Source organism: Nothoprocta perdicaria, unplaced genomic scaffold, assembly GCF_003342845.1.
Source record: "Nothoprocta perdicaria isolate Ctin4 unplaced genomic scaffold, notPer1 scaffold_9, whole genome shotgun sequence".
Taxonomy (NCBI): Eukaryota; Metazoa; Chordata; class Aves; order Tinamiformes; family Tinamidae; genus Nothoprocta; species Nothoprocta perdicaria.
The window spans coordinates 5954451-5965540 of NW_020456198.1; the positions used below are offsets into that span (position 1 = coordinate 5954451).

An 11090-nucleotide genomic window follows, 5' to 3' on the forward strand; every position below is an offset into this window, starting at 1 on the left:
GCGGGCGGCAGGGGCCCAGCCCCGAGCGGGGCCGCGCGGCTCGGCCGCCTGTTCCTGGAGGAGGGCGCCCGGCGGCGCCTGTCTCCTCCTCCGCAGCCGGTGCCAGGCGAGGGGAGGGCCCTGCCCGCGCCCGGCCCCGCCAAGGTGAGGCCAGGGCCAGGTGTGGGCGGCCGGGAGCAGCTCCGCGCCCGGCCGGCCCCTCCGTGCTCCCTAGCGCTCATCCCGAGCGGGCGCCGCCGGGAGGCTCCGGGTGCCCGCGCGGAGACCCCCGGGCCAGGGCCCGATCGCTGCCCGTGCCGGCAGCGCCAACGTGGCCGGGCTGCCCCGCTTACCCCTCGGGTTCTGCCGGGATCCCTCGGAGCGGCCGGGCTGGCCCCGGAGCTCCTTCCTGCGCCGCGACGGTGCCTTTTATCGGCAAGGCTGAAGGAAGGAAGAGGGGCCGCGTGCTCGGCGCCAAGGCCGAGGCCTGGCCGCGCGCCGGCCGGCAGGGCCGCGGGGAGATAAAGCCGGGCTCAGCCCGTGGAGGAGGCGCTCCGGGCAGCCAGGGGCTTTCCTGAGGCTCCCATGGTGGGAAATTAACTGGTACTGAGGCATTGGCTCCGGCCAGCGTGCCTGTATCAATGGGATCTTGCCGAGCAACCCTTGTTTGCTGTGGGAGAGCCGAAGCGGCCTGCTAAAGGTGATGGCAATGGGGTTTTTCAAGACATTTGGCCTCGCAAAGGGAATTAAAAGCAACAGAGAAGGGTCCTCGGGCAGAAATGAGCGGGAGATCCCAGCGCAGCAGAGCAGATGCTCTGGGAGAGGTGGGAAGTGAAGGGTGGGAAATGGCCCTTCCAGCAAGGGAGCACAGCGCCCTCGGCACGAGGCGGCGGCGCTTCCGCAGCCGGCAGCGCCAGGGCCGGCCAGGAGGCAACAGAGCCGGCGCTGGGCGCGCGGGGGCACCGGGCCCGGGCGCTGCCAGAGGCCGGGGGGGCTCAGGGCACTTGCTGATCCCGAGAGCTACCGCCGGAGCCGCTGGGATCCACGGGATCCTCCGCGGGAGGAGAGGTCCCCGGTACCCCGCAGCTCCCCGGCTCCGCAGCTCTCCGGTGGACGTCGCCGCTGCCTTCCTGAGGGTCTCACAAGGCAAGGGAGCCCTCCCGCTCCGAGTGTGCGGAACAGCCCGGAGCGGGGCCCGGCGCATCCGCCTGGCAGCAGCTCCCGCTCCGAGGCCGCCCCGCGCGCCGAGGCCGGGCCCGTCGCCAGCTGCTCCCGCCTGCTGTGCCCGGCCGCCTCGCGCTCCCGGCGCGTTCCCGCAGCGGGCACCTCGGGCACGGGCGGCCTTTGGGCAGCGGGGACTGCACGGTCACCGGCAGGGCCGGGAAGGGCCGGTGCTCCCGGTTCCTCCGGTGCTCCCGGTTCCTCGTGGGGCCCCATGCGGCCGGAGCTGCTCCAGGGCAGCCCCTCATGCCTGGGCTCTCCTGCTTGATCCCAGCAGGCGTCCGGCACATCCGGAACATCCTCATTAAGCAGGAAAGCCACTTAACCGCTTCCCTCCCAAGGGAACTAGCCCAGGCAGCGCCGGCCTCGGTGCCCGACCGGCCCGGGCGCCGCCAGCGAGGAGGGCTGCTGGTTCCCAGCTGTTCCCGGCGGCTCCGGGAAGAGCCGAGGTTGCTCCGAGGCCGCGGTGCCAGCACCGTTAGTGCCGGGTCAGGGCGCCGGGTGGGCAGGACACGGCCCCATGGCAGAGGCAGCCCGACGCGTGCAAGGAACTAACCTGCAGCGCAGCTTTACGCCACGTTCAGCACCCAGCAGCGCTCGCCTGGAACATTTTGCACCCGGAGCCAGGCGTCTTTGAACTGGATTTTGGTAACTGGGCAGGAATGGGGGAGCGGGAGGCAGGGGCGGCGCTGGAGCAGCCAGGAGCACCGGGAACGTCGCTTCGGCTGCGGCTCAGCCGGGTCTGGCAGGGCCCAAAGAGGAGCTGGACACGTCGGGTGGTTCTGAGCACCGTTTTACTGAAGGGCTGGACACCTGCTAGGACTTCATAACAAAAAGTTCACTTCATGTAAGAAAAGAGACAGTCTGCTTTTTTGTCCCGTTCCCTAAGAGCGGGATAATACTAACGCTGCCTTTTCGCTAAACATTGCCATTCCAAAATATACAACACTGAGCGTGGAGCAGCCCGGCCTCATCTCAAACATTAAATATTAATAGAGCTTCAGAAACATTCTACACAACCAAACGAAACAGTATAAAGTCCACTCGAGAACAAGGTGATGGGATGGGGCGACAGCCGCCGCCGTGGCGCTCTGGGGACGCTCTGGGGACAGGGAGGCCGCTGGCACGAGCAGTCCCTGCTCCCGGCGCGCCGCTCGGCATTCCCGACCCTCGGGAGCATTCCCGACCCTCGGGAGCATTCCCGACCCTCGGGAGCAGCCGTGGCGGCAGCGGCGGAGCCGGATCTCTTGGAGATGCCGTGTGGCAGACAGGCGTTGGCGGGGCCGGGCAGCGCCAGCCCGGTGCCCGTGCCCCGCCGCCGTGGCAATAACGCTCCTCAGAAACGCTGCATCAGGAGCGATGAGCAGAGAACGGCGGCGTCCCGCCCGGCTGCGGCGTCCCGCCCGGCTGCGGCGTCCCCGCGACCCATTCCAATGCTCATCACGTCCTTCCCGGCCGGCTGCTCCGGAGGGCTGGGGCACCTTTCCAAGCGCTCTGCTGTGCAGCCGGGCCCAGGGGGGTCGGTGTGGGGACCCTCCCTCCCTCCCAGCACCGCAGACTCACAGGGGCTGCCTGGGGCCACAGGAAGGGAAAGGGCTAATTAGGACAGCGAGGAGAGTCCCAGACCATAATAAGGCCTGTCACGTCCACAGAACTGTTTGGTTCTCAGCTGGGTGGAGGCTGGCCTCGTGACGAGGTCTCTCCTCGGAGTCTGCAAGGCACCTGGCTAAGAGCACCCAGCTCTGGGCAGGCTGCAGGGAGAAGGAAACCCGAGCACGGAGCCCAGGGGCAGCCTGGCCTGGCACCTTCCCCAAGGACGTCCCAGCCTTTGCTCGAAAGCAAAGGGCTGCAGCGCCTCTGAGCAGGAGAAGCTGCCCCAGAGCAGCTCCTCGGCTCCCAGAAAGGTGTCTCCTTGGCACGGGGCCCGAAAGGCCAGTGCCACTTTGCAGAAGGCAAGGCAGAAACGGGGCATTCCCACACAAACCAAGGTGCTTGAGCTGCAGTGCTCCACGCAGCGCGGCAGCAGCTCTGCAGAGCACGGCTGAAACCAGGAAACCCACCCAAACCTCCCTGCTGTTAGCTGCAGAGAAGAGAGTCTGTCCTGCAGCAGCACACAGGGCTGGTGCCAGGCCCTGCTTCCAGACAGGACGGGACACTTCGACCTAGGGGAAGCATCCAGAGACGGGCACCTTCCCACCCGCTGGCAAGGCCTGGCCGTGGAACCAGCTCAAGAGACACAAGGCAAGGGGCCAAATTGCTGCTCATGTTTGTGCTCAGGCCCAACAGACAGGACAGAGCCCCCTCACACCACGGATGGGGCAGAGGGACCTTCCCCCGGCGGGGAAGTGCCCAGGGGGGCTCCGGCAGCACCAGGGCGCAGCACACACAGCACGGGTGACGGGCTGCTCTGAGACTTGCTGCGCTCTGCACCAGGGCACAACGAGGGGTGCTGGGCAGGGTGCGGGGATGCCAGCGCAGTCCCTCACCGCTGTGCGGGGTCCCGAGCGCAGCAGGGCTCCGCTCGTCCCGGGATCCTGGCCGCAGCAGGATGCTCCGCTCCGACAGGAATGCAGCTCCATCAGCACTTCCTATACCTTGCAGGACACACCTCTTCCTACACTAAAATCTCAGGACATTTAGAGTTCTGCCAGTGGGCTAGAAAACAGGAGCAACAAGGGAATCCCTTCTTATTCTGCAGAAGAGGGTTTAAGAAGTTCTGCATGTGGGTCACTGCTGCAGCTGGCTCTGGGGCAGAACACAGTTTGGAAACAGAAGCACCTCGTTACGTGGCTTGCAGGGAGGAATCCAGCTGAAAATAGAGGCAGAAGGTGAGACTTGATCCCTGTGCACATGAGCCTTAAATCAGTGTTTCTGCTAATTGATTCCAACCTGGTACATGATGTCAGATCCCCCTTCACCTGCCTGCTGGAAAAGCTGCTCTCCCTGCAGGTCTCACTGACGGGCATCTGACGCACCCAGCAAGCTGGTGTGCTGCAGGCGAAGCACAAACTCCTGCTGCTCAGCAGCTGAACAGAAGAAACGATTTCCACAAGCTCAGTGTGCAGAGCAGTCCTCTCCACTCTGAATCATTCCTGCGGTGACAGGGGCATAAATCCACGTGGGGAACACGTTCCTGAGAGAGCGTGTCCAAAGCTCTTGGCTGTCTCGGTGCCCGGGAACGGCACAGGCCAGGTTAGGCACTTGGATGAATGCAAAATGACTAATACAGAAACAGGTCTGAACAAGGCGCACACTGGGCAGAGACCACAGCCCCCCGGGCAACACATTCTCTACCTGCTGTGCCAGCTCCTGCTGCTGAGGATCCCTGGAAGGCAAATGATCTAATCGTAGTCATGGAGAAAAACTAGGTTGGAAGGGACCACTTGAGATCTCTGTTTAGATGAAGCCTTAAGACTTGTTTTGATCAAGCCCTTGATGTTCCCCACACCAGCCAACGCGCAGGCAATGCAACACGGCCCCTTCTGCGCCTCCTGCACGTGCGTGTCAAAGGGCCCAGATGCCAGGAGTACCTGGGCACGGCCACGAGACCGAGCGCAGCGAGACCTACCACTGAGCGGCCGCAGGGACCCGGGTGCCAACCCTGGGCTCGCTGGGAAGCGGCTGCCAGGCAGCGCTTGGTGACACTGGCACAAGAAGCTATCAAAACCCTCTGTGGTTAACAAGCTGCGTTCCTGCAAGCCAAATGCAAAGCACCCACACAGGAGGAGACATCAGGAGGCAGAGAAGGAGCGTGACGGACATCAGCAACCCAGACCTGCGCGCCGCCGAGAGCTCCGGTGCTGCCCAGTCAGCTCAGGTGCCCTGTGGTCTCGTTACAGATGAGCAGAAAAGCTGCCAGGGATTTGATGGGTCACGGACAAGTCCCTGGTGGCCTGGGGGGACACCGGGCGAGCTGTCACTAGCAGGTGTTTTCAGAGCTCAGCTCAGTGCCTAGAAAGGCAGAGCCGGGCTAAGGCAGCTACGTTCTGCGCGGTGTGTTTAGCAGCAGGACAAGCCAACGCCGCGGCTGGCAAAGCTTCAGACTGGTGAAACACAAGAGGCAACAGGGACCTGCAAGGAGGCAGGGAGCAACGCAGCACAGAGAAGTGTGACAAGGGCCAGGGAGGTGACCTGGTGTGCTGGCCTCAGGCGCCCAGCCTCCCGGAGGCTCTGCAGGCAGCAGGAAAAGCAACCTCAGCATAAGCTCAGCTGCTCTTTCCCCCAGAGCCCAGGCACTCAGCTAGGACAGCTGCTCGCTGCACAGAAAGAGGCTCTGGAGACACTTCTGGGTGCCCTTATATGGGGCTGGGAGTGAGGGGAAGCCACGGGAACAGCCTGTCAGGCCTCCGCAGCACCGGCTGGAGAGCAGAGCCCTCCTCAGGAAAGAGCCTGAAGAGAAACCCCAGTGCAAGGCTTGAAGACCTGGCATTTGAGAGCGTGGGAATGAGAAGGGTCTGAAGGGATGGAAACAAAAGAGACAAAGCAACCCTGGCTGGGCAGCAGCGATGCAGGACCTCTCTTCATCCAGCATGTCAGGAAAGGGGATCTCTCTGCCAGGGCATTTCAAAAACACAGAAGCAGAAGAAAATATTTCCTCCTGCTCTCCAGCCAACCAGCGGCATTCCCGGGCCAGCCTCAAACACTGCAGCAAATTATGATCTCTGACAGGAATGCAGCTATGCAAACACAACACAGAGCCCGAGCGCGTGATCGAGAGTCTGCAACCGGCTCCCGAGGGAAAATCTCCACCCTGCTACCAGTGCTGCCTACCTGGTGTGTAGGGAGAGCCACAGCTCTGCCTCAAGACTCAGTTTCTCGCTCCCTTGGGGTGTTTTTTGGTGTTTTTTCTGCTCTACATGCTTCGGCTTTCCTCTGTGCGCTGGGATCAGATACTGACCCTTTTCACAAAGCACTGAAATCCAGATAGGTGCTAGAGAGGAGCTGGAACCGCAGGGAGCTGCAGTTTCCCAAAGGAGCTCAGCCTTTCAGCCCATAACCAGAGACTACCAGGTCAGGCAGCTGGTCCTTCGAGCTGGAGAGAGAACAAGGGGATTACTGCTGCTGCAGAGGTCTGGACACAGAGCCAGGCCCCTGCTCGGCCTCCCGCCGCTGCGGGACTGCGGGATCCCCTGCGTGCAGGGAGAGATGTGTCCTGTCCCTCCTTGTGCCCTGTCCCTGCTCGCGCCCGGTCCCTCCTCGCAGCGGTTCCACGGTGCCTCCCGGGCACAGGCAGGGCCGGAGAGCTGGCCCGCCTGCCACAAACCCTCTCGAGACATCCCAGAAGCAGCAGAGCTGATGCCCATCATGATATGTCAGTGCTGGTGGGGAACTTCTCTCCTACTCCCACAAACTGATAGCATAAAACTCGCTATGTTTGTTTTAAGTGCTGGCACATTTCCTCCCCAGCCCTCTGTTTTGATTCAGCCTCACATACCCCACTGAACCCAGGGAGAGGCAGGATGTATCTAATACCTTCTAGCACAGCAGGCCTCCTCTCTACTGGCACCAAAAATCTGCTCCTGAAACATTCAGCAACTGCAAAACGCTTCATTTGTGGGCAGGAAAGAGACAGTAATTGCTATTAACAGTCCCAGCTCTTAAACTGGCAACAGTCACAAGTTCATTTTCTAAATTTGCACCCGCGGGACAAGGGAGCAAAACAGCACTGGGATCTAAAACAGAACTGCTCTTTGGGGCCAAACCTGTAGGACGAGTTCAGAGCTTCTGCTACCAACAAACGGAGGAGGCACCTGGAAGTGTCAGGCAGACCTGCAGGCAACAGCCCAGCAACACCCCCTGCTTCTGTGCGGTGGTAATACCAAAAGTACAATTAAAACAATACTCAACTATCAGCTGGTCTTTCTCCAGAATGGCATGGCGTTTTTGGAGTCAAACAAGTGGCTGGAACTCTGCCTGCTTCTGAGCTGCTGGAGAGAGCCCAGACCAGACCGTCGCAACACTGAATCACAAAGAAATCCTGGCACCTTTCAACAAAAGACTGGCTGAAGGGGAAGGGGAGCAAAAGCTATTGAACCCAATCCCAGAGGGGTGGAGGAAGTGCATCTTCCCACAGGTGCTGGGCAATATGCACATATATAGTTATATAGCTATATAGATAATAAAGTTATAAAATTTGATCAAAATAAACCCAGTACATGTACAGCTTGAAAAAGAGCAAATGTCACAGTGCATCAATGTCACGAGAAAGTCGCGTGTTCTCCCTCTGCACGAGAGCACAGCCTGGCACGTTCCGAAAAGACCCCGCAGAAAGCGAACGCTTTGACCTGCTCGGCTTGCCGGGGGCAAGGAGTGCCCATGCCGTCCTCGTAAACGTGGCTTCGTCCTTATGCTCTGCACAGCACTGGTAGAAACAGCCAGAAACAGCGGACTGCTCCATCTGCAGGTGTTAAGTCGACGTGTGGTCACCTAGAGATCCAAAGTTGCTCTGAAATTTCTCTGCATTCTGGCGCCTGGCTCATACTTACAGAAAAAAAGAAGTGACAAAGTGAAGAAATTCAGGGGACACTGTGAGAATGAGACAAGGGCTGAATTCGGATCACGGGGGACAGGTTGACCCTAAGAATTTTCTGTGCTCTCCTCCTCACTTCGTCATCGGAAGAGTTGTCCACCTTGATTGCTTGGAATTTCAGCAAATTCAAAGTGCTCTGAGCCTGCTGAGGTTTATTTGGGACAGGAATGGTATTTGCTCTCTTCTGCTGCGGCGCTTCTCTCACCTCTGCAGCTCTTTTCCTCTTCGGTCCGACAGTCTCCTGGTGGCTGCTGCTGTCCTTCCACTCCGTCTTCCCCACGGGAGCCTCCTTAGCTTTGATTTTCAAAGCCTTGGGCTGCGTTGTGCCGGTGCCGCCTTGGGAGGAGCTCCCTGTGACTCTCCCGTTGAGGACGCCCGAGGCTTTGCAAGCGTTGCTCTCCTGCAGCACGCCGCCCTTTGGTCCCTTCAGAAGGTTCAGCGCGAGGCTGGTGGGATCTGGTGCTTTCCTCCTCATCAAGCGCTTACTCCCCTTCGTTTCTTTTGTTTTAGAGGCCTTGCCCGAGGAAGACTCCCTTGGTGGGCTCGAAGCCTGCAGGAGTTTAAGGTCCGAGGGCGAGATTCCCAGACGTCCCTGTTTGCACTTGGATTCCAAGCAGGACGCGGTGGCTTTGAGAGGCACCAGGGCTTCCAGAACCACAGACAGTCTCATTGCTGGATACACCTCGGGATACATGTTGGCAGGAAAACCTACTGCCGAGGCCTTGGACGTGCCAGACCTCGTCTGCTTGAGGGAGTTCAGCAGCAGGTTTGTGGAACTCGCCTTAGAGGCAGGTTTAGCAGAGACCTTGGAGGTCACCGAAACGCCCGTGGCTGACGGAGACACCTTTGTCACAGCTGCAGTGCTCCGAGCTGGAGCTTTAGCAGGGTCAGACGTGGCTGTGGCGGCGGTGGGAACCCGCTGCGTGCTCCCTTTGGTTTGCTTAGGGGTGTCTGCTGTACAGGAACTGTAACCATACACATCTTTACTCCTCAGAATCGTGGGCTGGTAGCCCTCCTCCTTGAGGCTCTGAATAAATGCCACCAGCTGGGTCTCCGTGTCTGAGAGGTCCTTAGACATCGGGTTGAAGACTCGGAGAGCTTCCTCCAGCACTTTCTGTCCCGCAGAGGAAATTCTCGACCAGGAATGGACAGCTTTTTCTTCCACATTGTTCACTGCAATATTCATGGCATTAGGCAAGGAGGTGCTTCGAAAGATCCAAGTTACTGGAAAAACAACCCGGGACACCTCAAAAGGAGAGAGAAGACAGTTAGTTTATGGCAACTGGAATCACCTCACATTTTTAAGCAGGGGCCTGAAACCATTAAGACTAGACCTGGCTACTCGCAAACATCAGGTCTGATTCTGTGCATAACTCAAATCTGTCACTGTTCTGTCTTGGCAGTAAAACTAAAGCATCTAGGCTGCTGAAGTAAGTCAAACCCCAAAGGTTTCAGGCAATCCCATCCAACCCATCCCAGAATGAACAGTTCCAGTGCTTAACTCAGTGAAACGTGCAGCTCATTTCCAGCTCGAGAGTGATAAGCCTCAGCTTCTAGCAATCAGATCTCATTTTGCCTCTGTAAAGCAGCCCTCCATAAATCTTTTCCCTGTGCACGTACTGAGAACAGCACGACCAAGCCACGGCAACACTCCTCAGTGAACCACACAGCCCGAGTTCCTCAAGTCTATCCCAGTGTCACGTTCAATTTTCTATCCGATTCTGCTCAAAACTGATTTTGAATCCCTGCCAAATGTGCAGCATCCTTCTGAAGAGCTGAGAGCAGAGCTGGAGGCTGTTTCAGTCGCGCTTCGTAGACGCCAAGCGCTGCAGAGGGACAGACAGCTCTGCTCCTTGTTTCTCCCATGTCTGAGCAATGGTCCACAAGACGCTGTCCCAGCAAACTGCTGTCAACCCAGCTGCCAAGCGAGAAGGAAGCAGGAAACTCAAAAGGGCAGCAAGGAGGAAGCAGAGAGCACCAGGGCCTGGTGTAACAGCCGGAGGGACGGCGCTTGCCTCACCAAAACAGGCACTAGGCGACTATGGGCCTCAAACAGAAGCAATAATTGCTCTTTTTAATATAAAGGAAGCTGAGGAACGAGGCAGGAACCCGTGAGGACTCAGACTATCGCACGCTGCGCTGGTTGCCCAGCCAACTCCTCAGCTAGTGGCAAGAGGTTATGAATTCCTCACTGTCTTAACCTCATCAGCCGTGTTCAGCGGAGAATCTTCCTCGGGGAAATGCTGGTGTTTCTGCAGAGGGCAGGGCGCAGGTGAGAAGGTCCCAACAGGAAAACGAGCACGTGAGCAGAGCGACTAAGGGACAGCTCCTGTGTCAGGTTAACCCCGTGGCAGAAACACGGGGCTCGTGGACAGGCTGCCAGGAACGGCACGGAGAGCAGACACAGCCTGTGGTTTAACCCATCACGGGGGTTAGCGGGGTCCCCGCGACGGGCTCGTCTCCCCCGCGCGCTCCGGAGACACGGCAGCAGGAGGGGGATCGGGAGAAGGGATAACGTCGCTTCTGGCAACACTCCGTGCATCTCCGGCTGGGGAGCAGAGGCAGGAAGGAAGCGCTGGAGGCGGCACCGCTGGTGAAGGGGGAGGTGGGCCATGTCAAATAGGAGCTACGAGCACAGGGCAGAGCGAGGCTGTGCAGGGCACGGGGTGGCCAGGGTGCCAGAGGGAAATGCTGACGTGGGAGAGGGAGGAAGCAGAACTGCCGACGTGCTTTTAACAGCAGAACACACGGGCTCCTGCGAGGAGCTCCGGGCCGCGGCGGGCACGGCCCGGGCGCCTTGCCGGGGCTGCTGCCGGTCAGGGCCGCGGTGCCCGCGCCGCGCGGTGTCAATGCGGCGGCCGGAGGGACGGCCGGGGGTTGTTCAGCCAGCCCGGTGCCGGGGGACGAGGCCTCGGGAAGCGCCAAAGGGCTGCGGTGCCGCGAGCTCCCCCGGGACAGGAGGGCTCCACGGCTCCTCCCGGGGCTCCACGGCTCCTCCCGGGGCTCCACGGCTCCTCCCGGGGCTCCACGGCTCCTCCCGGGGCACCGGCTGGGCGCGCCGAGGGGCGCGGGGCGGCAGGGCCCGCACGGCGGCCGCCAGGGAGGCCTCCCCGGGGCACTGGCCGCCGGGCTGCAGGCGCCGGGGGTGCGGGAAGGTGTTGGGTGCAGACAGCGGGCGAGGGCCGCCCCGCCGGGGTCCGCTCCGCTCCGCTCGGGCCCGGCTCGGCAGCGCCCCCGCCCGGCAGCGCGGGGCCCGGGCCCCGCCGGCCCCAACCTACCGGCCGCCGCGACACCCGCCGCTGCGCCGCCGCTCCAACATGGCCACCGCCGACCGCCGGAAACGCCCCCCGCTTCCGCTTCT

The 11090-nt window shown here is 60.7% G+C and overlaps 1 protein-coding gene and 1 long non-coding RNA gene across 2 annotated transcripts; both read right to left on the reverse strand.

Annotated features, from left to right (window-relative positions):
• Nucleotides 1-3709: 3709 nt before the first annotated feature.
• LOC112958600 lies at nt 3710-5812 on the reverse strand. Its single transcript, XR_003251456.1, has 2 exons — nt 4090-5812; nt 3710-4009 (listed from the first exon to the last, which is right to left on the reverse strand). It is a non-coding gene; the product is annotated as an uncharacterized LOC112958600 (long non-coding RNA).
• Nucleotides 5813-6641: 829 nt separating this feature from the next.
• CCDC71 (coiled-coil domain containing 71) lies at nt 6642-8968 on the reverse strand. Its single transcript, XM_026052490.1, has one exon. The coding sequence runs from the start codon at nt 8913-8915 to the stop codon at nt 7716-7718; it is 1200 nt and encodes a 399-aa protein (XP_025908275.1). The 5' UTR covers nt 8916-8968; the 3' UTR covers nt 6642-7715.
• Nucleotides 8969-11090: the final 2122 nt, after the last annotated feature.